The 23,766-nt window shown below is 46.1% G+C and overlaps 1 protein-coding gene and 1 long non-coding RNA gene across 3 annotated transcripts; one reads left to right on the top strand and one right to left on the bottom strand.

Moving 5' to 3' along the window:
• Positions 1 to 6: 6 nt before the first annotated feature.
• IER3 (immediate early response 3) lies at positions 7 to 1,263 on the bottom strand. Its single transcript, XM_036875598.2, has 2 exons — positions 1,016 to 1,263; positions 7 to 919 (listed from the first exon to the last, which is right to left on the bottom strand). Exons 1-2 carry the CDS (start codon positions 1,223 to 1,225, stop codon positions 659 to 661), a joined length of 471 nt encoding a protein of 156 aa, XP_036731493.1. The 5' UTR covers positions 1,226 to 1,263; the 3' UTR covers positions 7 to 658.
• Positions 835 to 21,192, top strand: LOC118907224 (uncharacterized). 2 transcript variants are annotated; one of them, XR_008994401.1, is made up of 3 exons: positions 835 to 950; positions 1,240 to 1,436; positions 16,423 to 21,192. It is a non-coding gene; the product is annotated as an uncharacterized LOC118907224 (long non-coding RNA). The 2 variants fall into 2 exon arrangements; XR_005022746.2 differs by lacking the exon at positions 1,240 to 1,436 and adding an exon at positions 13,430 to 13,488 and having other exon boundaries at positions 841 to 950.
• Positions 21,193 to 23,766: the final 2,574 nt, after the last annotated feature.

The following is a 23,766-nucleotide window of genomic DNA, read 5'->3' as shown; positions in this document are numbered from 1 at the left end:
TCCAGATGACTGTTGACAATCGAATTTATTTGTGTTCACAGAACACACCAGGCGCCCCACAGTCCCCCACAGACCGCCCACCGACCCCTGACCCCGTAGCTACTACCCCTTTGGGTTAACTTCAAAGAGATCAAAGTCCAAGGAACTTATTCCCAACGGTCCACGCTGGAGGACGGAGAGTGTCAGCCCCTAAACTTACGACCCACCACCGTCCTTAACTCCCACACCGGGCGCCCTCTCGGACCCCAGTCCTCTCTATTCCTTCTCCCGAAGCTTGCTCAGTTTCAGGCGCCCTGCCTTCACCAGTCCCACAGAGCTCAATAAATACTGAAAGACCCACATTTGCAGCAAGGGGCACATCTCGCACCCTTGCATAAGTTAAAATAAATATTATATACACCCCTCCATCACCTAGGGGGACATAAATACATATAAATATTAATTAAGCGCAATGAAAAATAAATTAACGCTCTTCTCCCACTCCAGCCTGGCCCAGGGTAGTTGCACATCTACATCCCAGGCAACAGCTGACCTCTCCTTGTAGTGTAGAGTCTGAGTTGCCTGGAGAGTCCCAGTTTGGGATACGGTCTCATGTACCAGGTACACCTGGTGTTTCTTTGGTTTTTCAGATTATTTTGGTGGGTGTGGGGAGTCCCAGTTAGAAGGCGGCCGGGTGTTGTTGGAGGAAGGTACTTAAGTCCAGAGCGTAGTCCGAGGGTTCCGAGGTCACATTCAGCGGCTCGAAGACCGGGGTCTCAGTGGTGGGCTCGGGGGCCGCGGCGCTTGGGGCGTCCTCCGGGGCCAGAGGTGCCGACATATGCTCTTCAGCCATCAGGATTTGGCAAAAGATGATGGTGAGCAGGAGAAAGAGAAGCCTTTTGGCAGGGCTAGAATCCTCGACTGGCAGCTGGCGCCGGACCTGACAAGAGATAACACAGGGAAGAGGTCAGGTGAGTCTGGACTTCCTCACCCCCCCCGCGCCCTTCCCCCGGCTGCCCACTTCGGCGACACTCACTATCGGTGGGTAGAGGACCCTACGGCTGCGCTTTCGGTGCACGCGGGAGATGCTGGCGCGCGCTGTAAGAACCGCCGCGGGCTCCGGGAGAGGGTCGAAGGTGAAGATCTCGGGACCGGAGCCCCGCCGGGGTCCCGGGCTGGTGGTGGGGGCCGGGGTCGGGGCCCGCAGGACGGTCATGGTGGGGAGGTTGCTGCGAGAGTGACACATGGCGTACTACACAGAGCGGAGAGCCGAGTGTAGGCCCGTGGCCGTACAGACCTAATTATGTACGCTGAGAATTGGGCGGGACCTGCTTAACTCCACCCGAGGCTGGGAGCAGTTGGCTGGAGCAGCTGGAAATTCCGACTCCACGAGAAGGGGTGGAGACTTGGCCTGTGCAACCTTAGGCACTCAAGTGTGTGTTGTGAGCCTGTGCGCCGTGAGTGGGGGTGGTGAGATCCCAGCTGCAAGAACATGTCCAGACTTGCTGCAGCTGGAGAGGGGCCCGCAGTTTAGGAAATGGTTTAACCCCCGGCCCATCTCTGGGGAGGCAGAAGGGCTGACATAAGAGAGTCTGGTCATCCTGCTACACCACTGACCCAGGGAAGTCAAGGAACCACAGTTCCACGCCCGCAGATATGCTTAGAAAACACACATCCCAAGAGGGAAGTCAGAAATAGCCAAAGAGAGATAGAGAAATGAACACACTAGAACACACAGACACAACCCTACCTGCCTTAACACACACAAACACACACACCACATTGTAGGGGCAGAAAATTTAGTCTTCTATCCTCCTAGGTTCTTTGCATGGTCTAATAACTAAATTGACATAAGACAAAGTAACAGGAGAAAACAAATTTACTGTATAAATACAGGAGCCCACGTGAGACTAGAGGCAGCCAGTCAATGAAGCTTAGGTGCCATCCTGAACTAAGGAATGGGATAGGGGCCTGGAGCTTCAGAAGGGAGGAGGGCAATTCACGGGAAGATAAGAAGAGCAGATGTTAGGTAATCAGATGTTTGTCCTACCATGCAGTTAAGTATTATCTCTGGTAATAGCGCTCATGCTGGTAAAGACCCCTATCTAAATTCTTTTAGGCAGTTAAGGGAGAGGTCAAAGCTTTTCCTGAGGCTGCTTTGTCTTGATAGCTTTCAGCCTGAAATATCTATGTGCCAAAGTGGCACATTTTGGGGTGGCATATTCTGCTCCCCTTCAACATGCATATGACACACACACAACACATGGAGCAAAAGTACAGAGATGGCACAGGGAACCCAGCAAAGCTATCCATTTAAATGTGTGCAGAAATGTTACATACAAGGATGGAGCAGAAGACAAAACACAAGAGGATGGTAGCCACCCAGATTTGTCCAAAACACAAGAGGATGGCAGCAACCCAGATTTGTCCGTGTGCAGGCTCAAATAATAAAGTGTATTGAAGGACATCTTAAACTGTGATGCAAATGTGGTAATGGTGATATCTCAAGACAAAATGGACACATTTTCATGATCGCCGTAGAGACAGCTGCTCATGGACACACAACATGGCATCTTTTGAGCATTCACCGAGCCAGGCATCCTGTTAAAGGAGCTGCTGAGAAATACTGAGGTTGGTTTCATTGTGCAGGCTGCTGAGCGAGGCAAGCCAGATAAGGCAGGTCCTCAGCCTTGTGGGTCTTACCCTCCGGCATGGGGAGGAATCCTGACCAGGCCCGCTCTCTTGAGGCTCTTAACAAAACTGAAGAATAAGTGCTAAAGGGGTTCCCAAAAGTGCTAGGATTCACATCTGTCTGATCAATCAGGTGGGACTTCCTGGAAGAGTGGTATTGAGATGACCTTGAACAGCACAGGGAACCCAGGAAAGTCAAGGTGGGGAGGTTGCTGTGAGAGTGACACATGGCGCACTACACAGAGCGGAGAGCTGAGTGTAGGCCCGCGGCCTGTAGTGGAAGGTGTGGAAGATGACTGTGAGAAAGAGAATAGAATTAACAGAGGCCTTGAGCTGGAAAACTACAGGATGTGTTTGGGGAATGACAAGAAAAACAATCAGTAAGTTTCCTGTAAAGGAGTAGTGGGAAGAAATGAAGGCTGGGAAGGAGGTGGGCAGAGTAGGGAGAGCTTAGCTGCAGGCCAGGAGATAGGGTTTGACTCTGGACTGTGGAGCTTGTAGGTCACAGGATAATACAAAAGGAGGGCATTTCAGGCTAGAAACCGATGGGATGATCAGTATGCCCTCCCTGGCTAAGAGACACTGAGCAGGGGACAGGAGGCTAGTGGGAGGTTCCAGTGGAAGGTAATGTGGGCCTGAAATGGGCCTGGCAGAAAGAACCAAGAGGAGGGGTGGCAATAAGGTACTTTGCCAAATAAGATCATCAGAATTGAATGATGAGAAGGGTATCATTAGAGTCAGGGAGCATGGAGAGCCAACAGCAAGAGGATGAAGGGACCAAAGCAGACTCCAGGGATTTGAAACGCATCTGACTCAGGTCTTTCTTTACACCTGATCATATCATGACTGGCACACACAGTGAGTACATACCTGACCTCTTCCACTAGAGGCTGTGTCACACGTGTGTGTCCTCCTCCACTAGAAGCTGTGTCACAGATACCTGTGTGTCCTCCGTAGAACCCAGTACTGTGCCTTGGTATAGTAGTTGCTCAACACTCTTGTTCAATGAGAGATGAACATGCAGATGGATAAATGCACATACAGAGTGCACACACTGGCTCGCTCATCCCAAACTTTTGAGACATGGTAGCACTCCTTCAAACCCCACATACAAATTCAGTACATCTTAAGGAAAGCTGGGACGATTCTTACATAGACACCAAGAAAGGGTCCTCTAAAGTATGTCTCAACCAAGGTTGTGTGGGGTTGCAAATAAGGGACATCCCCACAATTGGGCTAGAAATAGATACTTTATTGCTGTATATACAATTGCTTTCTGGGCTATTATGGCCTTTATTTTATACCCACTATGCCTGTCTGAACAGGAGACCCTTCAGCGTTACAGATTTCCTGATGGGCATAAAACACTCTTCCTCTACAAACAAAGCCACACACCTTTCCCCCACTTGCCTTTCACAACTGCCGTCATCATCCTTACATTTACACCCAAGGTCAGTGAGCCTGCATACTTGCCTCCACCCTTATTCCAAGGCAGCCTGCACACTACACAGTGATCAACATAAACTCATGACTGCTTTTATGTGTGAATGGGTCCACATGCTCAACACAGACAAACTGGGGGTGGGGGAGATAGTGGTGATGGAAGAAAACGGCTTGGTGGAGGGGGGTGGGGAGGCACCAAGGTCAGGAATGCATTACTTGTTTATGGTGGAAAATTTCTCTAGGGCATTAGGCAGGGGAGGGGAAATGAAGGGGGATGTCAGGATCTTGTTTCACCACTGCTTCCCACATCTGGAATCCGGGCCTCCAGCTGGGCCTGGTTATCCTCACCGTCCTCCTGGCACAGACAGGCCTTTCTTTGTGGCAAGACCAGAAAGGGACAAAGAGAGAACCCACTCGTTCCTTCTCAACCCACCCCAACCCTATTTCTGCTGCCCTGAGAGACCCAGGGCTCTCCCCCATCCCAGGAAGCTAGGGAAAGGTTGAGGGTGAATCATTAAGTCAGTGGGGGGTACAGGCCCGAGGGCAGGGTATGAGTTAAGGCCAGGGGCTGAGAGTAGTAGCTGGACAGGTTCTTACTGCCCTAATTCTAGAGAAACAGGCCCTTAGCCCCTTTCCATTCCACCTCTCCTCATTTCCTCCTCATCTCCCCCAAGGTTACCAAATTACTTCATTCCTCTTTTGACCTGTAGTCTTGACCTCCAATCAACCTCTTTCTCAGTGTTCTCCATAACACTCAACACAATGGGGATTCCTGTTATGTCTTGGTTTCCTTTTTGTTGTTGATCTTCCCCACTGGAATATAATCTCCATGCGTGTACAGGACCACATCCACCCTTTTCTTCTGTGGTCTCCAGTACTTGGCCTTTCACCTAGTGGGGACTTAAATATTCTTAAATCCATCTCATCAGGGAGCTATCTATCCCTCACCCTCAGAAGCATCTATTCATACAGCTCTGTCCCTTCAGAGCACCCCCTCACTTCCTCTTTGAAGAGGAGGGTCGGGGATCCTCAACTGTGGCTTGGGGTGATCTGCCATTGATTCAGGAAGAACTGTTCAGGGGACAAATGGCAAAGCTCTGGCCCTCAGCCTGGGTAAGTCCCTGACATAAAGAGTGAGTCACAACTGCTGCTCCACCTGGAGTCTGCTGCCTTGCTGACCACAGGCCAGCAGGGAGGACAAAGGTAATGGGGAGGAGGCAGAATGGGCAGGGGAGAGAGACAGATGTTTGGAAAGGGTGCTTCTGGGAAAAGGAAGCAGCAACAGAGGAGCCAGGGTACTCGGAATGAAAGCTGAAAGCTCTTAGCTGCATCTGGCATTTAATAGATGCTCGGTGACTCTTTGTTGACTTGAGATGGGTTTGAGAGAGAAAGGAGGTGTGAGCAAAAAAGAGCATGTTGTAGTCTAGTGGTGTTAGAGGAAGCTGGTTTTAAATACCAACTCTGCAACTTATTAACTGTGGTATTGGGCCAGGTATGGTAACTTCCTGAAAATATTTCCTCAATTGAAAACTGGGCAGATTGGCCTTGAGGTTATGGCAAGGATCAAGGATAGGAACATACTGCTCCTAGGCACATAGCCCAAGCTTCAAGCCTCTTCTGTGCTGGCCATTATCACGGTTGTGGGAAGAGAGGCTGCCATGGGGGAGATATGGGCAGCAGGGAGCCACCCCAGAAGCAGGAGTCCAGGATGAGAAAATAGCCTCCAAGTGCTCAGACCATCAGGAGATACAATTTTCTCTTTCTCTTTTCATTCCCTGCCCTCCCTCTCCGTCTCAGGCAGGTTTTTCATTTTTTTTCTTTTCTTCAGAGAAACAGAGACTTCTGTTTCCTAGTTCTTGTTGAGCCAATGAGAGTGATTTTAAGCAACTTCCTCTGGCCCACATACATAGTTCTAGCCAGAACAGTTCTTGCCAGAGGCGCTGTGGCCAGTGGGTTGGAAGTTCTTGGCAGCAAGTTAATAAGTGATTCCCAAAGCCTTTCATTTGGGCTTTAGGGTGGCCAGGATCAGGCCCTGGCAGTTTTCCCTGACGCAAAGGATGACAAGGGTGCTTGGAGCACCATGGCAAGGTCACCAAGAGAACATCGTATACCCTGCCCTGGGATGCAGCCCAGCCCAGCCCTGCCCAGCCCAGTTTCCACAGAGGCTGCTCAGTGGGGAGTTGGGAAGAGGACTCAGCAACCTGTTCTTGTACCAATGCTGGCCTTCTAGGACACCAGTGTTGTAGCTCCTCCCTTTGGCCTCGGTTTCCTTCCCACCAGATGATAACTCCGTGAAAGCAGGATTTCATCCATTTTGTACATTACCCTGTTTTCAGTGCCTAGAACTGTGCCTCTCAATCGACTGAGACTGCCTGAAAAGACTAGCAATGCAGGGCTCTTTAATTCCCTAGTGTTCCAGAGCTGTTCATGTGGGAAGCAGCCTGCATTGCTCTGTCGATTGCTCCCGTTTGAGCCTTGGAGAATATGATTGAGATTTAACACAGAGCATAATATGGTAGGAAACGTGCAACAAATAAAGGATTTCCCCCTTTGTCCTGCCTTTTCAGACACCCTGTATTTACTGGATGAGTTGCTTTGTAAAGTCAAGGGCCTAGACTAAAGGCTCTCTGATGTCTCTCCCTCCTCAGCAACCACATGATTCAGTGGTATCTCCCTCCTACTCAAAATTTTGCTGGGCCTGCCTGCTATATCCAAAGCAGCTGCTCTAAGCCCTTTTCTTTTCAGGTTGGGAGAAGCCAGGCCTCCTCTGAGGGTGGGGCATAACTTGGGGACTGGCCAGCCTCCAGCTCCCGCCCCACCAAGGGAATCGCGTGTCAGTGCTGGGGCTTGCCAGGCTGTCTGAGGGTGAGCCCTGGAGCAGGTTTTCTGGGAAGGGTAGCTGCCTGTGTGACTCAGAACCAAGTTAGGGAAAAAACAGGCTCACTGAATCGCTGGCCTGACTTTGACCATGAGCTCATGAGAGAGGAAGCTAGGCCAGGCAGACAGTAGTCCTGCTTCCCCTCATGTTTTCTCTCCATGGCCTCACGGATTCCCTGGAGTGTCTGAGCCTCATGATGCCGTCATCCTAGCTCTGGTGGCCCTGGTCCTTTTATGATACTCTCCCTTCCCAGATGACTTAGTTGTTTCTCCAGGTTGGAAATCCCACCCCGCACAGAAAGGGATTGCTCACAAGGGGATGCTGAAAATATCCTTGTGTCCCTTGGCTCTGTTCACCTCCTCCAGCGTGGAGCACGACCTTCAGGGTTTGCTCCTGTAACTGCTGCATCCCTCCAAAAGACCAAGTGGTGCTAACTGTAGGAACCTGAATTAATGGGAAATAGGGGATCCCAAATTACTGGGCATCTGAGCTTCCTTCAGGGCTGCTGTATCCTAGCTGAGACTTACTTACCTAGTACTTTTGGTATTGAGAACAATCTGCTCCCAGAAAGGCACTTTTTATTTCAATGGCAAGGATGACAAGGATGGGTCACAAAGAACCTTCCATACTCTTCTCCCTCCAGTCCATCTTCTAGGTCACCCTGGAGCTTTCTTGTTAAAAGACAGACTGACCACGTCAGTGCCTGCCTTAGAAACTTCTGGGCCTCCAAACTCCAGTGGGATCCCCCCTGGCTTCCCAAACATGAAATCCTGCAACTTAATAGACTTCTCTCTCAACCCCCATTGCTTTCCTGGTGCCCTGAGATAGGGGGCCACGTCTGATTTTGTGCTTTTTCTCACACATGCCAGACTCATAGCCACTGGACCCTTTACACATGACCGTTTCTGCTCCTTTTTCCTCTCTGCCCTCGTGGAAAAACCCCACCCCTGACTCCCTCATGCAGAATGAGTCCATCTCTTGTGTGCATAAATCGGAAACATCAAACCCCATATATTCTAGTCATTGTCTATTGGTCTTTCTGGTTGCCTGGAAGTGCACACGATATTGTGATACAGACATTCTGATGGCATCAGACAAGGCTGAAACATGTTACTAAATTTCAGCATTTAAAGTAAACTAGTAAGGAATGTAGAAGTCATATATTCTCAACCCATCCCTGTGGGTTGCGCTCATCCTGTTTCTCCCCCACTTTGCTTGGGCTTGGTGATAATTACCTTTGTTTTTAAAGCCAGGTATATTGTAGTATTGCTTACATACAGTGAAGGCCATCCTTTTTAGGAGTTCAGTTTGATCAGGTTTGACAAACTCATGCAGTTGTGTAAATGTCACCACCATCATGATGTAGAATATTTCCATTGCCCCAGAAAGTTCCTCATGCCCCTTTGTAAGGCAATAATAGCCTCTCTCCACTCTCAGCCCCTAGTGACCACCGATCTGATTTCTGTTCTTGTAGTTTTGCCCATTTTAGAATGTAAATAAAACTGTAGTAGGCACTCTTGTGTCTGGACTCTTTTGCTCAATATAATATGATTCATCACTGTTCTTGCATGAATCAGTAGTTCTGTCCTTTTGATTTCTGAATAGTACTCCATTTATAAATACACTGCAGTTGACTTGTTCATTCATCACTGATGGACACGTGGGTTTTTCTTGGCCATTATAAACAAAGCTGCTATTAACATTTATATGCGACTTTTTGTGTTCTTATTTTTCTTCATTAAATATCTAGGAGTAGTGTAATTAGGTACATATAATTACTCCATAAGAAATTGCCATGCTGTTGTCCAAAGTGGCTTACCTTAATATATTCTGATAGGACTGTTTTAAAGAGGCTGCATCCAAATGTCCCTGTTGTGAACTCCTGCATCAAATCTGCCACATCAAAATGTCTTCCTCGTCAGAGAACAGGCTCTCTCTCAGGTTACCTCAGGAGACAGGGATGGGCTGGAATGCAGCTGTATCTGCAGCTAGCCATCTGCCCCTGAAGAACTGGCATATCCTCAGGATGCTACAGCAGTTTCAAGGAACCAGCAGCAGCTCCAGAGCCCACCTGCCGTCCTGCGCAGACCCCCATATGGCTCAATATCTCTGTCTGTTCTTCCCCTGCTCGGTTTCTGCTGCATGGTTCTGCATAGGTCCTGTGGCACAGTGTAAAGTAACACTAGCCCACCCAGCCTGGGCCCTGTTCTGAATGCTGTATGTGAACCATTAATTAAGGCTTCACAAACCCTACTATTTATTAGGACATATAGCCTCATTTTGCAGATGAAGAAAATGAGAAGTTCAATGAGGCAGCTCACTTTCCCAAGATTGCATAATCATGAAGCAGTGAGAGCTAGACTGGAACTCTGGTCTACCTACCGCATTGCAAAGGCCAGCAACAAAACATGTTGATCAGAGATTGGATGCTGGACCTAGAGCACTTGGGTTCAACTCCATGTTCTAATTCATCTAATTTTCATGGCAATCCTCTAGAAGAGGACCATCATAACATCCACTTGATAAATGAGGAGACAGTGCAGATGCTTTATACAGCAGGGGAGGGGCAGAGCTGGAACTGGCACCCAGGAAGTTGGATCCAGAGAAAGAGCAACCACCTCTATGTTTTCCTGCCTCTCAACAATCCTCATAATTAACGTTATTCGGCTCACTGCCCTGCCTCTTTGTATCTTCGGGATTTCACACTGCTCTGACGTTTGCATTCTTCCTTGTGTCTCACTGCCAAACTCTGAATGGATTGTGCACACACTACCCAGGGTAGAATAACCTTGCTGGGCAGCTCTGCTGGGCATGCTCTCATCTGGGCATATCATTGTTCTCCTGCCAGCCCTTGGGAGCTGCCTCTTGCTCAGGCAAGGTTCCTAATCCAGCAGGTGATGTCAGCGAGTAAGGTCATCTGCAGTGCAGGGTGACCCATGCCTAAGAAACCTTCTCCAACTAGTTTTCTTAGGAGGACGTGGTGTAGTCAGAAGACACGTTAAAATCTTGAGGTCATCTCAAAAGATCATTTGTTTCCCCAAACAAATTTTGAACACTTCCAGGTGAGAGACTAAGTTAGGTACTCAGTAGATTTTGGTTGAATGATGAATGAATGAATGAATGAATAAATAGACCCAGATTCTCTTGATGTAGCTCTGTGCTGTCCAATACGGTAGCATGTGGCTGTTTTAAAACTTAATTAAACAGGACTTTAAATTCAGTTCCTCATTGACATCAGCCACACTCCAGGTGCACAATAACCACATGTGCCAATGGCTACCATATTGGAAAGCCCAGCTATAGCACATTTCCATCATTATAAAGTTCTATTGGGCAGCACTGGGCTAGATGATGGACAGGCAAAAGAAGAAAAAATGCTCCATTTATTGCAGGCAAATGGCTTTAATTTGCCTTCAACACTTTTAAAACAATCAAGATCCATCCTCTCTCTTTAGATCATGTTGCATACTGCCCATTCAGAGGTCTAGAAATCACTTCTTTAGAAATCTATTCTTGAAAAGAGAAACATTTTAATCACATCTATGACCCAAACTTCTGCAAAAAAAGATGGGAGGTTAAAAGGGGAAGTAAAGCGTTCCTTCTGTCATGGGCCACATGAGACTAACCCATCCAGAAGCTCTGAAGGACACCGGAGGGTGGTGAAGGTAAGTGGATGAAAGTCATATACTTGTGAAATGGTGGAGGCTAGGTCCCACTCAGAACATCAGTAGACTGAATCTCAAATGTCTTCCAAGAGCAAAGGAAGACAAAAATATGGATAAAATATGGGCCGAGAGAAATTTATAGCCTAATGAAAGGAAAATAAGAGACAAACACATAATAACCATATAACTGTACATACACACATATATGTATATACTTATATCACACATAATAACTAATATATTAGAGTTTAACAAATACTTATCCTCATAAGAAGACCCAGCAAATCTCTGTGATAAATATCAAATGAATGGAACATTGATATAAAAAGCAAGCACTCTAGGAATTCAGTGCAGGGTGAGATCACTGTGGGGTGGGGTGTAGCGGAAAGATTTAGTTGAGGCACAGGACTAGCAGGAATGCCAGGCAGTCATACAAACCTGAATACAACTCCTTGGCCTCCCTACTAAAAACCTGGCAGACTCTCCATGGCCTACAGTTTGTTTTTTTGTTTTTTTTTAGGAAAGACATGTGCAGGTATTTATTGTTCCACATCCATAAATAGTAATAGTATTTTAGAACTCTATAGAGTTGACATATAGAACAGTGATTTCCAGCTTTTGTATGTGACGCATAGTAAGAAATACATTTTACAGCATGATCCACTTCATACATACAGATATGTATATACAATTGAAAGAAGTTTCACAAAATGGTATTTACCCATACCCCATATTTCTGTTGCATTTTATTTTATTTAAAAAATGCTGGTTGATTTCATGACTCAGCTGTGGGTTCTGACCCACATTTTGAAAAAGGCCGTTCTAAAAGGAATGCTCCAAACTTGACATTTATCATCTCATTCCTTCCCTATGTGAGGTAGGTGGCAGAAAGAAATAAATATACAAGCATAAAATACTGTTTATCCCACCTTGACTTGCTGTGATGATGGGTAGGGTAGAGGAAAGAAGAAAAAGGTATCAGGAAATTTGGATTCTAAGTCCGAGCTTTATTGCTTACAAACCAGGTTATCATAATATGGAAACACACATTTTAGAGTTGTTGGAAGCTCTAGAAACCAAGTCATACAGCCCTTTCAATGTTTAAACCTATATTAAGAATATACTTTAAAGTATGAGCTAGTTATGTAGTATTGAGAGAGAGTTTAATAGGGGATTATAAGTGAGAACTAGAACCAGATGAGTGTAACACACACCTAGCACAAGATAATTACCATTCTATACAAATCTTAGCTCTTACTAGTACTGGTATAAAACGGAGTTTTCTCCTCTTTCACCTTTGCCATGTGTAATGGGGAACTAATAACTGATGAATAAAACAAATTTAGGTTGTTTTGCTCCTTTCCTGGACTCTTTCCTGTTAGAGAGAAAAGGAAATTATTCTTTATTTTCTCAATTTAGAAGTTGTCTGTTCCTTCAGTAGCTTAGCAACTAGTTTCTTAAGAAAACTGTTTGAGTTCTGCCTCTGCCTCTTCCTGGTTAGGAACCCTTGGTCAAGTTAATTAAATACTGAAAGCTGTTTCTTACCTGAAAATGAGGTGGAAGTGGATGGGGGAGAGTGGGGTGATCAATGTCTGTTCTTTCACACTGTTTAAAGGTGAGCAGTAATGTCTTTGAATTGCTTAGAGCAGTGTCTGGCCCTTAATTGCTTCCTGAATGGGAGCTATTATATGTTCTAGGAAGCTTGAAACCAAAGCCCATTCATGGAGCCAGTTAGAAGGTCTGTTTCCAGAATGTTTCCAGTGAGGAGCAGTATACAGGGGAGGAAGTCAGGAGTAGTTAAATTACCTAGCAGGCCTGCAGATGTTTATGGAGTGTTCTTTATTGAGCAGGGCAGCAGTAGAAGGGCTGGGTGGGACACTGATGAGCAATGAAAAGTGCTTGCTGGCAAGAAAAGGGTATTAATGATGAGGAGCTCTGGGGGTCACAGATGCTGTCATCTCTGAGTGGGAAGTGAGCTGCTGGGACTTCTTTATGACCAGGGGTCTGCAGTGTGGCAGGGGGCCCCACCCAGTGAGAGAAGACCCCTTCTGGTGTACCCTTCACACCCCAGCCCACCTCTATAGAAACTCATTTTTCTGACAAGCTATAAAAACATACCTCTGGGATGGGAGGCTTGAGAGGTGATCACAGGAGTTCACACATGGGGAAAAGGGAAGTCAAGGAAAAAAGCTATAGGAAACTTGCGCCAAGGCAAGTGTTTTTCTGCCCAACTTTTTAGTTCTTTAACTTGTTATTTTCCCTTCAAATGTGTGTTCTTTAAAGAAATCATGGCCTACAGTTTTTAATGACATAATTGTAAATTCATTTTACTTCCTAGAATTTAAAATGCTGACAAAGAGTACTTAGCCCTCTGTGTTTTCTCTCTGGTCCTCCACCCAGATGATCAACATCAAAGAAACAAAAAAACTCTCAGGCACTTCATAGTGATTCTAGAATCATAGATCAACTTGGATACACTAGATGTAAAAAGATTTGAGTTGTCTTTATCAACCCTGTGATGAGCATCCAATGGTAGAGCTCAAACATTTTGCTTAACATTTGGTGTTATATAAAGTCAGCTCTGCCCATAATTCCTGCAGAGTAGAACACATAAAAGTCCAGCCCTGTCTTCTGACTGAGCTTGTCTAGGTTCTGCTTACATAATCATAGCCACTTCCCTGGTGGTAATGGGTTAGAAATGTCTTTGAAAAGCTATGTGCACTTTGCCTCTGCTTCTTTTAATTTTTCTGAAGCTTCCACCTTTCTTCCTTAGCATTCAGATTCCTTTGGTTCCAAGCCACAGAAACTCACTGTGGCTAACAAACAGAAAAGGTGAGTATTGTAAAGATACTGGCCAGCTCACAGAATCAAAAGAAGGCTAGAGAACCAGGCTCAGGGAACATAGGAACTAAGGCAACTCCAGGGGATTTGGTAGCAAAAATCAAGTATTGACCTTGCTCCCTGCTGAGATAAATGAGTGACAACTGGTTTGCCTATCCCTCTCATTCACATTCATCATTCCAGCCCCAGCGGACAGAGTCTGGTTAGCCCAGTTTAGGTAGGGTCTAGGAGAAGAAAGGACACTTAACGACAGCTCATTAGGATACCATACAGGTAATTCCCCCAGAGAATACCAATGACTTTTGTCAGAGGAGTAGAAAGTGGATGCTGGATGGTCAAATCCCAGAAATTATCCACTACACTCCAGTTTCTCTTCTTAACCCCATTTCCTACTTTTTCTAATTATCCATAATAGGAGTGACCAACATATCTTCCCAGGTTGTAGGAAAGATATAAAAACAAATCCATCTGTACTGGAATTTTCCCAAAAGGGATTAGTTTGGGGAATTATTTATTGTTAATATAATTATTAATTAACCTGGGGAAGATTGGCCTCACCCCTCAGCATTGAGTAAGAGGATTAAAGAAGAAAATGTATACAAAATGCCTATAACAGTGCCTGGCATGTAGCAAGTTTCATTAACTGTCATTGCCATTCCAGCCCTTCTCCAGTGGTGGGCTGGAGCCAGCTCATACCAGCTCACAAGAGCTGATTGTTAACGTTTTGTGAACCAGTGGAAATAACATTGGTAGCTTGAAGGGAACATTTGACCTTGTTGAGAATACTTATACCCTGCAAATTGGAAATTTGCAAATCAGGTCTCAGTCCCCCCACCCTGCCAGGCAGTTACGAAGCATTTGCCAGGCACCAGTGCATCCATTCCTTTCTTTGCTTCACAGGATATGAGCAGAGCCTTGAAGGCTAGTGTGTCAGTTAGGCTTAGATTCAGCTGTGAGTGACCAAAAAAAAAAACTGAAAAGAAGAGTTTCTTAGCAGATAAAAGTTCATTCTCTAGGTCACGATAGGCAGTTTAGGGCTTGCCTAGTAGGTCTTCTTTGTTGCTGCCTGTTCTCAAAACATGGCTTTTACTTCATGATCTGAGATGTCTGCTCAAGCTCCACATTTCAGCCGGTAGGGAAGAGAAGGGCAAAGAGACGCACTCCCATTTCTATCAAGGCCATTAACAGAAACAACACACAACATTTCTGACTATATGAAATAGGGTGAATGAAGCCACTTAAGCATATCTAGTTGCAAGGGAGCCTTGGACATGTGTTATTTATTCCAGGCAGCCATGTGCCCAGCTAGAAACTGAGAAGAAGGAGAGGGTGGGTGGTGGGAGTATCTGGCAGGCCCTCTCACTAATGGACAGGACTTAGGAAAGTGGGGCTGGTGTGATGGAGTGTGGTTTGTGGAACTCTGGAGATGATGACTGGAACAGAAAATAAGAAATACTGAAAAATCAGGTTAAATAAATAAGGTGGAAGCCAAATCTCAGTGAGGGTCCAGGAAAGTGGACAAAAGAATCTTTATCTAATGCCATTAGAAATGGGAAGCGCTGAACTTTGGGGTAGGAGAGCAAGTACATCAGCGACATTTAAGAAATTTTAATTTGGCATGTACATGCTAGACGTCTTAGGGGAGAGAGGAAAAACAGGAAGGCGTCAGGGAGATAGGAGAGGAGACTGATTTCACAATCCAGGTGTGAGGTGATCATGTGGGGACAATGGGAATGAGGAGGAAGAAATCAGTCTGAGAGGCATTCTCTAGGAAAAGTGTTTGCTCTAATGGCTGGTGTGATAGAGAGCTCCAGGCTGCAGTGGCCCAGAGACATGATTCACAGTGACAGGGCAAAGGGCACGAACCTGACTTGGTATGTTTTACATCAGGGTCACTTAGGAGCAGGGCTGGGAGTAGGACCTGGGTTCAGGGGATAGACTGGCAAGGAGAAGGAGAGCAAAAGCAAAGGAATGACAAAGAAGAGGAAGCTAAGCAGGGATGTGGGCCGAGGGGCAGTCCCAGCCCACAGCGAGGCTCTCAGTATAAGTTGTACCGGCATTGCTCCAAGTTGACACAAGGAAGATGGTGGCTCCACATCAGGCAGTCACTGACCAAGGTCCATCCAAAGGGTGTGTAAGGGGCCTGGCTTGGTTCCCATTTGGTCCAGGGCAGGTATCCAGAAAAGGTGACAGCTGTGTATGGTTACCAGGTGCCATGCCTGGCTGCTGGGAGATGAGTGGGCCAGCTGGTAGGAAGGATCTGAGTGAGGCCCAGACCGCATCCATTCAGTGGGTCCACTGGGTGTGATGAATTTGAGGTGGCAAAGAGATCAAGCACTGGCACATGACTAGTGGGAAATTGGAGATACAAGGTAGGCGTTCAAGCAGAAGAACAGGGCTTTCGTAGATACTGGAGTGAGAGACCCCGGCACATAGGTGATCATTGCCACAAGAAGAAATGAGCTCTTTGAGGGCCATAGGGAGTGGGGAGCAAACCTTTGGAAAGTAAGTCAGTTACACCCTCCTGGGAAGGTGGACGGGAGAAAAGGAGCCAACGAAGAAAGCAAAACAGAGACCAGTAGAGCATGTTAGTGTGGTAGCTGAACTCATGTTACAACTGCAAGTCCAGGGAAGAGGTGGAGGAGGATGAGCTGGGAGAGAATGTCGAGGTGTGTGTTTGTTTGGAATTTGTTGTTGGCCTTTGAGGGAGCAATTCCACAGCTGGACGGGGTTAGAAACCACATGGTGAGGGCCACTAAAACTTTCCACACGTACTGCCATTCCTTCTGACTCTTAGCTCCTCTAGGGCACTTTCAGTTTCAATTTGCATGTCGCTCCTAAAGCTACTCTAGTTCTGGTTATCTAGTGCCACCTGACAGATCACCCCAAGACAGTGGCATGACCCTCTGTTTGTTATGTGAGCAGGTGCTGTGGGCCAGGAATCCAGACGGAGCACAGTACAGGTGGCTCGTCTCTGCTCCATGATGCCTGAGTTTGCAGGTGGAAGACTCCAAAGCCGGGGATTGAAATGGTCAGCAGGATTTTTTGCTTACAAGACTGGCAGTGGATGCTGGCTATTGGCTGGGGGCTTAGTTCCTCTCTCCATGGTCTAGGGTGGGCTTCTCTTGCATGGTGGCTGGCTTACTGAGAGAAAGAACCAGGCCCGAGTGGTATTTTTATGACCCCACCTTTTTATGACCTACATTGCTTTCCCCCAACCCCACTAGTCAGAGCAGTCATAGTCCCACCGAGATTCAAGGGGAGGGAACATGTCCCCACCCTGGAGGCTGATGTGTCACCCTGGACAAGAAGAGCATGGGGAGAGGAAGGGCATCCATCTTTGGAAAATGTAATCTTCCATACTCTGTCAGAACTCTCCATTTGCTTCTTAGGAGTGGTCCCTTTATGCAGCAATTGTCAATAATAACAGCAATGGAAGAACTTCCTGAGGGCAGAGATCAGGCCTGTTACTTTTTATCTTTATAACCTCAGCATTTGGTCAGTAATAGGCTCATAACAGATACCTGTGGAAGGAAGAACTGCTTTTGAAGTCTATCAGCAATTTTTCATATACACTGCATCATTTGATCTGAATCAGCCATCATGACCATTTCACAGTTGAAGAAACAGAGGCCTACAGGAGTAAGTGGGCTACTCCCGATGACTTAGCTAGCAAGAGCTTGGCTGTGACATGAGCCCAGGTCTTCTGGGTTGATGTTACCTGTATTAAGAACTTGATGCCTCCAAAGGGCAAATGAAATTCCTACGGTCCGGGACTGCTCCTTTGGCGCCCCTGCCTCCTCTAGCCTCAGAGCAGCACAGGGCCAATCGCAGGCTATGGACATAGCTCCCTCAGAGCTGTGCATACTGGTCCTGCATCTGATACACCCATTTGACATGATGTCTTAATATGATTTTACATCTCTTTTCCTGTGGGCTCAATGAAGGGCTTGGACACAGACTCTGACACTGCTTTCAGCTTCCAGGATGGGTAGAAGGCCAGGATGAAGTTGCTCCTCAAATCTCTGTGCTGGCAGTGAGCAGGCAGCACCCACAACAGGAGTAAGAAGTGTCAGGGAGCATTCATGTGGAGCAATCAGATGATGATCTGAGGTAACTGCATAGGAAGAGGGGAAAACCTGGAACAGAAGTGGCTGAGGCAGTTCCAGGAGGTCCAGCTCAGGGGAGAGGGGATCCAATTTCCACCGCCTCCTCAATTCACTTCCCAGCCCTAAAAATGCTCTCAGCCTCAGAGGGAAATCCTGGCAAAGTAGCCCGTGAGGGTGCAGGGGTGTTTATCAAGATTGGGAGTGGGTGGGAGCAGATCTTAGAACTTGCATCAGGCCTCCATTTTCCAAATCCGGCTTGTGCCCTGCCACCCCCTCCCCCCAAACCGATCTGACTTTATCTCTTTAGAGATGTCCCTGAGTTAGCAGTTTCTTTCTCAGATATTGCAGATCAGGAAGGACTTTTGGAAACCACAGTTTCCACTTCCGCTGTGGGGGCAGAAAGCATGGGCAGCCTAACCCCCTGGTGCTTGGGAAGTAACAAGAAGGACCAAAGGCAGCTCCTTCATGTGGGACTCCTGCCCATACCAGGTCTCCACTCTCCTGTACCAGCCCTCCGGGGACCTCTTAGGCCATCTCTTCCCTCTGGTTTCTCCCCAGCCTGTTCCCCTCTGCTAGCATGTTCTCTGGCTCTGGCGTTCTCTTCTGAACGTAGCTTTCTGTGACTTCCCACATCATCCCGACTTCTGGGCCTCACCTTTGTGGACCTTGGTGGACTGGCTTTGACTGTATCATTTGTGAGTCAGCTTTGCTGCTTTGTTCCGGCCCCACCAATGTGCTTATGCTCTCCTCCACGTAGGAATTACTCATTGCTTATGTCACCAATCCCAGTGGAATGTGCCCCCTCCTCTGTGACACCCATTCACCACACATCCTTTATTACTTTGTTTAAACTAACAATGCTGTTTTCCCCCCTTCTGATGATTAAAATGATATGTGTTTGTTATGGAAAATCTGTAAACTACAAAAGGTATATGAAAGAAAATTAACAGTACCCGTAATTCCAGCCCAAATATAAGAAACATTTCATGCTGGTGGGTTTCCTTCTAGTATTCTCGGCTGTGCTTCAGCCTGCCTCAGGCCTCCATGCATGCCAATTATTCCTTCTACCTCCAAATCTCTCCCTCTGCCTTTTCCCTCCCCACCCCCACCAGCTTTCTCTCTTCCCTCCCTCATTCTGCCAGTAAATCAACTCATCCTTAATATCGTAAAGGTCCTTCTTTCAAAAAACCTTCATCTACCCCCTGGTTAGGTCTTCCTGTCAGACACTCACAGTCCCCAGTACTTTTCCTTGTAGCAAAACTGGAAATAAACGGTTGGTTTTGTACTCAAGTGTTTAACGTCTGTCTCAGCAACTTGACTTGACATAAGTCCATGATTGGCTTTCTTGTTTATCCTTTGACCCAGTCATTCACCACAGTGCCCTGTGTACAGAAAACACACAGCACTTCACACCAAAACACCTTCCTAGAAGAGCCATGTGTCTGTCCTCTCCATACTTTAAAAAAGTCAATTTAATAAAAACAGTGAACTAATTGCCATATGTCTGACCTAGTTCCATGTACAGGGTGCCAGCTCTTGTCCTCAAGGAGCCCTATGTCTTTTAAGGGTGACAATGAGTAAGCGGAGCATTCTGATATATCCTTAAATATAAGGTGACCAATAGTTAAGTAAAGCGTGGAGGAAGGGTCCCTAAGCTAGCCTTGGGGAGGTGACACTGTTGTTTTAATGTGTCCTTGTCAATGTATTTACTTTAGAGAATAATCATAGGATGACTGAATTGGATGGAATTGTGAGATCACCAGCCCCACCTCTCTCTGTAAGTGATGGGACTTGGCCAAAACCATCTGGTAATTTACTGGTGGCAAATCTGGGATTAGAACCTCAATCTGAGCTTCTTCAGCCCTGTGCTCTTTCCTGTTACTTTGGGGGCCTTTGGAGTTCTCCCAGTCTTCCTCCCATTCTATTAATCACCAAGTCCTGTTGATTTTACCTTATAAAGGCCTCTCGGCCTGTCCACTTCTCCTCATTTCTTCCATCATCTCCAGCCCGGACACCTATGCTCACCTCCTACCGTGTCTCTCTGCTTCTGGTCTTGCCCCGCTCAGATCCCTTCTTTACTTTGCAGTCAGAGTGAGCCTTCACAGACAGAAGTGTGAGCGTGTCTATCCCCAGCTTAAAACCCACTGAGCTTTTAGGAATATGTTCAAAATTCTTAATATGTTGTAGTAGTCTGCTCAGGCTGCCATAACAAGATACCACAGATTGGATGGCTTAAACAACAGAAATGTATTTCTCACAACTCGGCAGACTCTAAGTCCAAGGTAAGGTGCCGGTAAGGTAGGCTTAATGCTGAGTCCTCTTTACTTGAGTTGTGGTGCTTGCTATCCTCCCTGGTGCTCATAGGGCCTCTTCTTGGTGTGCACTTGGAGGGAAAGCTCTTATATCTCCTCCTTCTTTTATAAAGACACCAATCCTATCAGATTAGGGCTCCATTCTTAGGACTGCATTTAACATTAATGACCTTCTGAAGACCCTATCTCCAAATCTAGTCACATTGAAATTTAGTCTTCAGCATATGAATTTTGGTGGGGGCACAATTCAGTTCATAGTATGTGGTCCACCAGGCTCTTCTCAATCCAGCCCACCTTACCAGATTCTTCTAAGCCCCACTCTCCTTTCGGCCTCTAGGCTTCTGCATCTTGAGTTTCTCTTGGTTCCTTGAACTTGTTCAGCTCTCTTGCAGCTCTGATCTCCCCAGCAGCCTGCCTTCTTCTTCTGCCTGCCTTACTCCTATTTAGTCTTTGTAAGGAAAAAGTCTATCTAGCCTTAGAGCAAGCATATATAGTTTTGCCTTCTTTTGCCCTGAATTCACCAAGACATCATAGAACCTGTCTTCAATCTTTTTGAGAACACCTGCTCTTTTGAGACCCAAAGATGACCAGCTATAAAGTAGAGGGTACAACCCCCTCTGTGAGCTAGAGATGGGCACTCAACTCCTGCCTTACTGGTGGGCTTCCTCCTTTGGCACCTATATCTAGTGCTTTCAATTTCTGCTTAGGGAGACCCACTGAATTCATTTCTTTAGGGACATGGCTCTCCCTTGCCTATTAAGCAATAAACTCAGCTCCTGCCCCACCAGTTCTGATGTTTCTATGTTTTAGTTAGTCACTTTCAAGTCTTATTTTAAGTGTCAGTTTCTAAGGAAAGCTTTCCCTGATCCTCCGTCCTGTGTTTAGTCCTCTGGCTCTACATCCTAAGGCAGCCTGTATGCCCCCTTTTGTAAAACTCACCACCTCATTCCCATATGTTTCATGTCTGTCCTTCTGAGCTCTGTAACGTAGGATGCATCTCTGGCTGGTTGCAGTACTCCCAGAGCTAGTACAGTGTCAGGCTCCTGGAAAGCTGTCAGTAAATATTAGCTTTTATTAGTAGATGCTCCATAGATACCTATTGGCCTGAGTTATCCTCAAATAGTTTCCCAAATAGTATAAGCATTTTGTTGTCTAAATTGGACTGAAATTTCTCAGAAGGATCCTTTCTATTCCTTAAAGAAACTCTCCCACACTCTGCCCTCCTGGGCTTCTTCATCCAAGAAACATTTCATGAATGATTATTAATTGATTTACCCACAATAACTTTCCCAATAAGCATTATATTTGATGAAACAATAAAATTTTAAATATATTATGTAGCAGAACAATTTATTATGAATTTATTCTAACAACAATCTATTGAAAATTAAAGAAGAATGAAGGAATTTTTCTCCTCTTCCTCCTCTGCATAAGCCAGGACTTTGTTCCTTGAAACTGTGGGTTCCCTGACCCTAGAAGAGTTTGGCTTTTTTGTGTTTTTCAAGGAAAGGGACAAATCAGGCTGAGTGGGGCTCTAAAGTAAACCTGCCCCTAAGGAGGACTTGGTTTTGGAAGGTGCTGGATGTTTGGTCTGAGATAGGAGGGTATGGAGGTGGTAGCTCAGCCCTTGGTTGACTTTTGAACCTCTGGGGACCCAGAGGGAAGAGAGGGTTGTTTTTCCAGGGCCTGAGGAGATCTGGGCCTCTTTGAAAGTAGCCCCTCATCTCAGACTGTCTGCCAGGCTCCTGAGCACTGGGCTGGGGTGCCCTGCACAGGGCATTTTCAGAGCCTCAGCAAATGCTCCCAGAAAATCAAGACTATCTAGAAGCACTAAAAATGTTCGGTGCGTCCCCAGTTTAATTGCAAATTAAAGAACTATCTGAAACCAAAACCAGCTTTGAGGATGTGCTGTACCTTTCTGACTTTTCCTAGGAGCACAGCTACATCGATGTTCTCCCCCTCTCTCCCCGTTTTCTTCTTTTCCTCTCACTTCTCAAATAGCAAATTATTCCGCAAGTTTTTTTTCCCCCCTCTTCTGGCTTTGTGGATGGCATTCTGGCATAATTAGGAGCTGCCAAGGTTAGCTGAGTGGCCTGACTTCTAATGGCCCCCATAGGCCTGGTAAGGAGCAAGGCAGTGCTGACCATTGGCCAGAGGAGCAGACTCTCCTGTTCCCCAGGACTGAATGAGCCTAGGTGTCCTTCATGGCCCAGGACAGTCTGAAAACTGTCAGTCAGTGATGGTCAGGGCTGAAGCCAGCTTTGATGTGAGTGAGTCCGTAAAAAAAATAGGGCATTACCTGAGTCCCAAGAGCTGTAGGTCACTTCATTCAGGCCTGTTACATGCCTACGGACACTCGCGCTTATATAAATGCTTCTAGATAGAAAATGAACTAGTAACGATTATGGCTTCTGGGAAGTAGGACTGGATCTACCTTTCTCCCCGCCCCCCAGCACTATTTGAGTTTTTTAAAACCATTGAACAGATGTTATTTTTATAGTAAAAACATACTGTAGAAGTTAAAATGACAGCAACAAAACTCATCGTATTTTAATTTTTATATTTTCCAATTTCAAACTACAGCACAGCTGGAGACTTAGCTTTCCAGGAGGGGTGAGCTTATAACCAGGCCTGGGCTGTGAGAGGGGCCAGTGATGCCTTCCAGCTGTGCGTTGTCCAGTGCTGCTGGAGGCTAAATATAGACGAGGCTGTGCCATGTACCAGGATGAATTAAGGCTGGTGCAAGAGCATTCTTTCACTCTGTCAATGGGCACCTGCCTCATACCTAGGTTTCAGGCACTCAGGATGTAGGAGTAAACAGCAGAATGAGTTCCTTGGCTCCTTTGGAATGAGTCTAAAGGAGGAGATGTGTGAGTGGCCCAGCAGGAGAATGGAAGGGAGAGTGAGAAGCAGAGAGTGCCTGGGAGGAATCCCATGGTCAGATATGGGGTCAGGGTGGAGGAAGGTGGTGTGCTTCCAGGGTAACTAGTTCTTTAGTACCTCCTCTCAGGGCCTCCTCTATGTTGTTGAGGGGCTAGGTTTCTTTTTAACATAAAAAGATTTTCAAATTTAAAATTTTATTTAGAAAATTAACATGCAATAAAATGGACCTTTCTTTTTAGTGTGCAGGTCTATGAATTTTATCTTGTAAAGATTCGTGTAATTACTACCCTGATCAAGATATAGAACAGTTCTATTGCCCCCCAAAACTCCCTCATGCTGTCCCTTTGTAGTCACATCCTCCCTTCTCCCCGACAAACCCCTTGCTATTCTGTTTTTTCTCTGTCACTATAGTATTGTCTTTTCAAAAATATCACATAAATGAAATATACCATACAACCTTTTAAGAGCAGATAATGCTTTTGAGATTCATCCAAGTTGTTGCATGTATCAATAATTTGTTTCTGGATAGTATTCCATGCTAGTATCAGGTTATGTTTACCCATTTTTCTTTTCATACATTATTGTTTAATATGCTCTTGGTCTGAAACAAGGCTTTTAGAATCATGTTTTGTTAATCAGCTTCATTAAATAGAATCTTTGAATATCTAAAAAGCTCAGAAGAAGTGTTCACATATTTTAAATACCTCAATAAAGAGAAATCCAAATGACTAAAAAGAGACTCTGGGGGCTTTCTGCGCAAGGCTGGCATCTGGGTGCTGCTCCAAGGCAAGTGGAGGAGGAGCTGGTCCTGTCCCAGAGTTTGAGGACAAGAAGTACTTTTCCCACAAAGTATCTCCATTCTAGTGCCACCACCCCAGGTAACCTGACGGCTTGAGAACTTATCTTTTATACAGTTTTTTAAAGGTATTATTGATATACACTCTTATGAAGGTTTCACATGAAAA

Source organism: Manis pentadactyla, chromosome 16, assembly GCF_030020395.1.
Source record: "Manis pentadactyla isolate mManPen7 chromosome 16, mManPen7.hap1, whole genome shotgun sequence".
Lineage (NCBI taxonomy): Eukaryota > Metazoa > Chordata > Mammalia > Pholidota > Manidae > Manis > Manis pentadactyla.
This window is presented reverse-complemented; position numbering and strand designations above follow the sequence as displayed.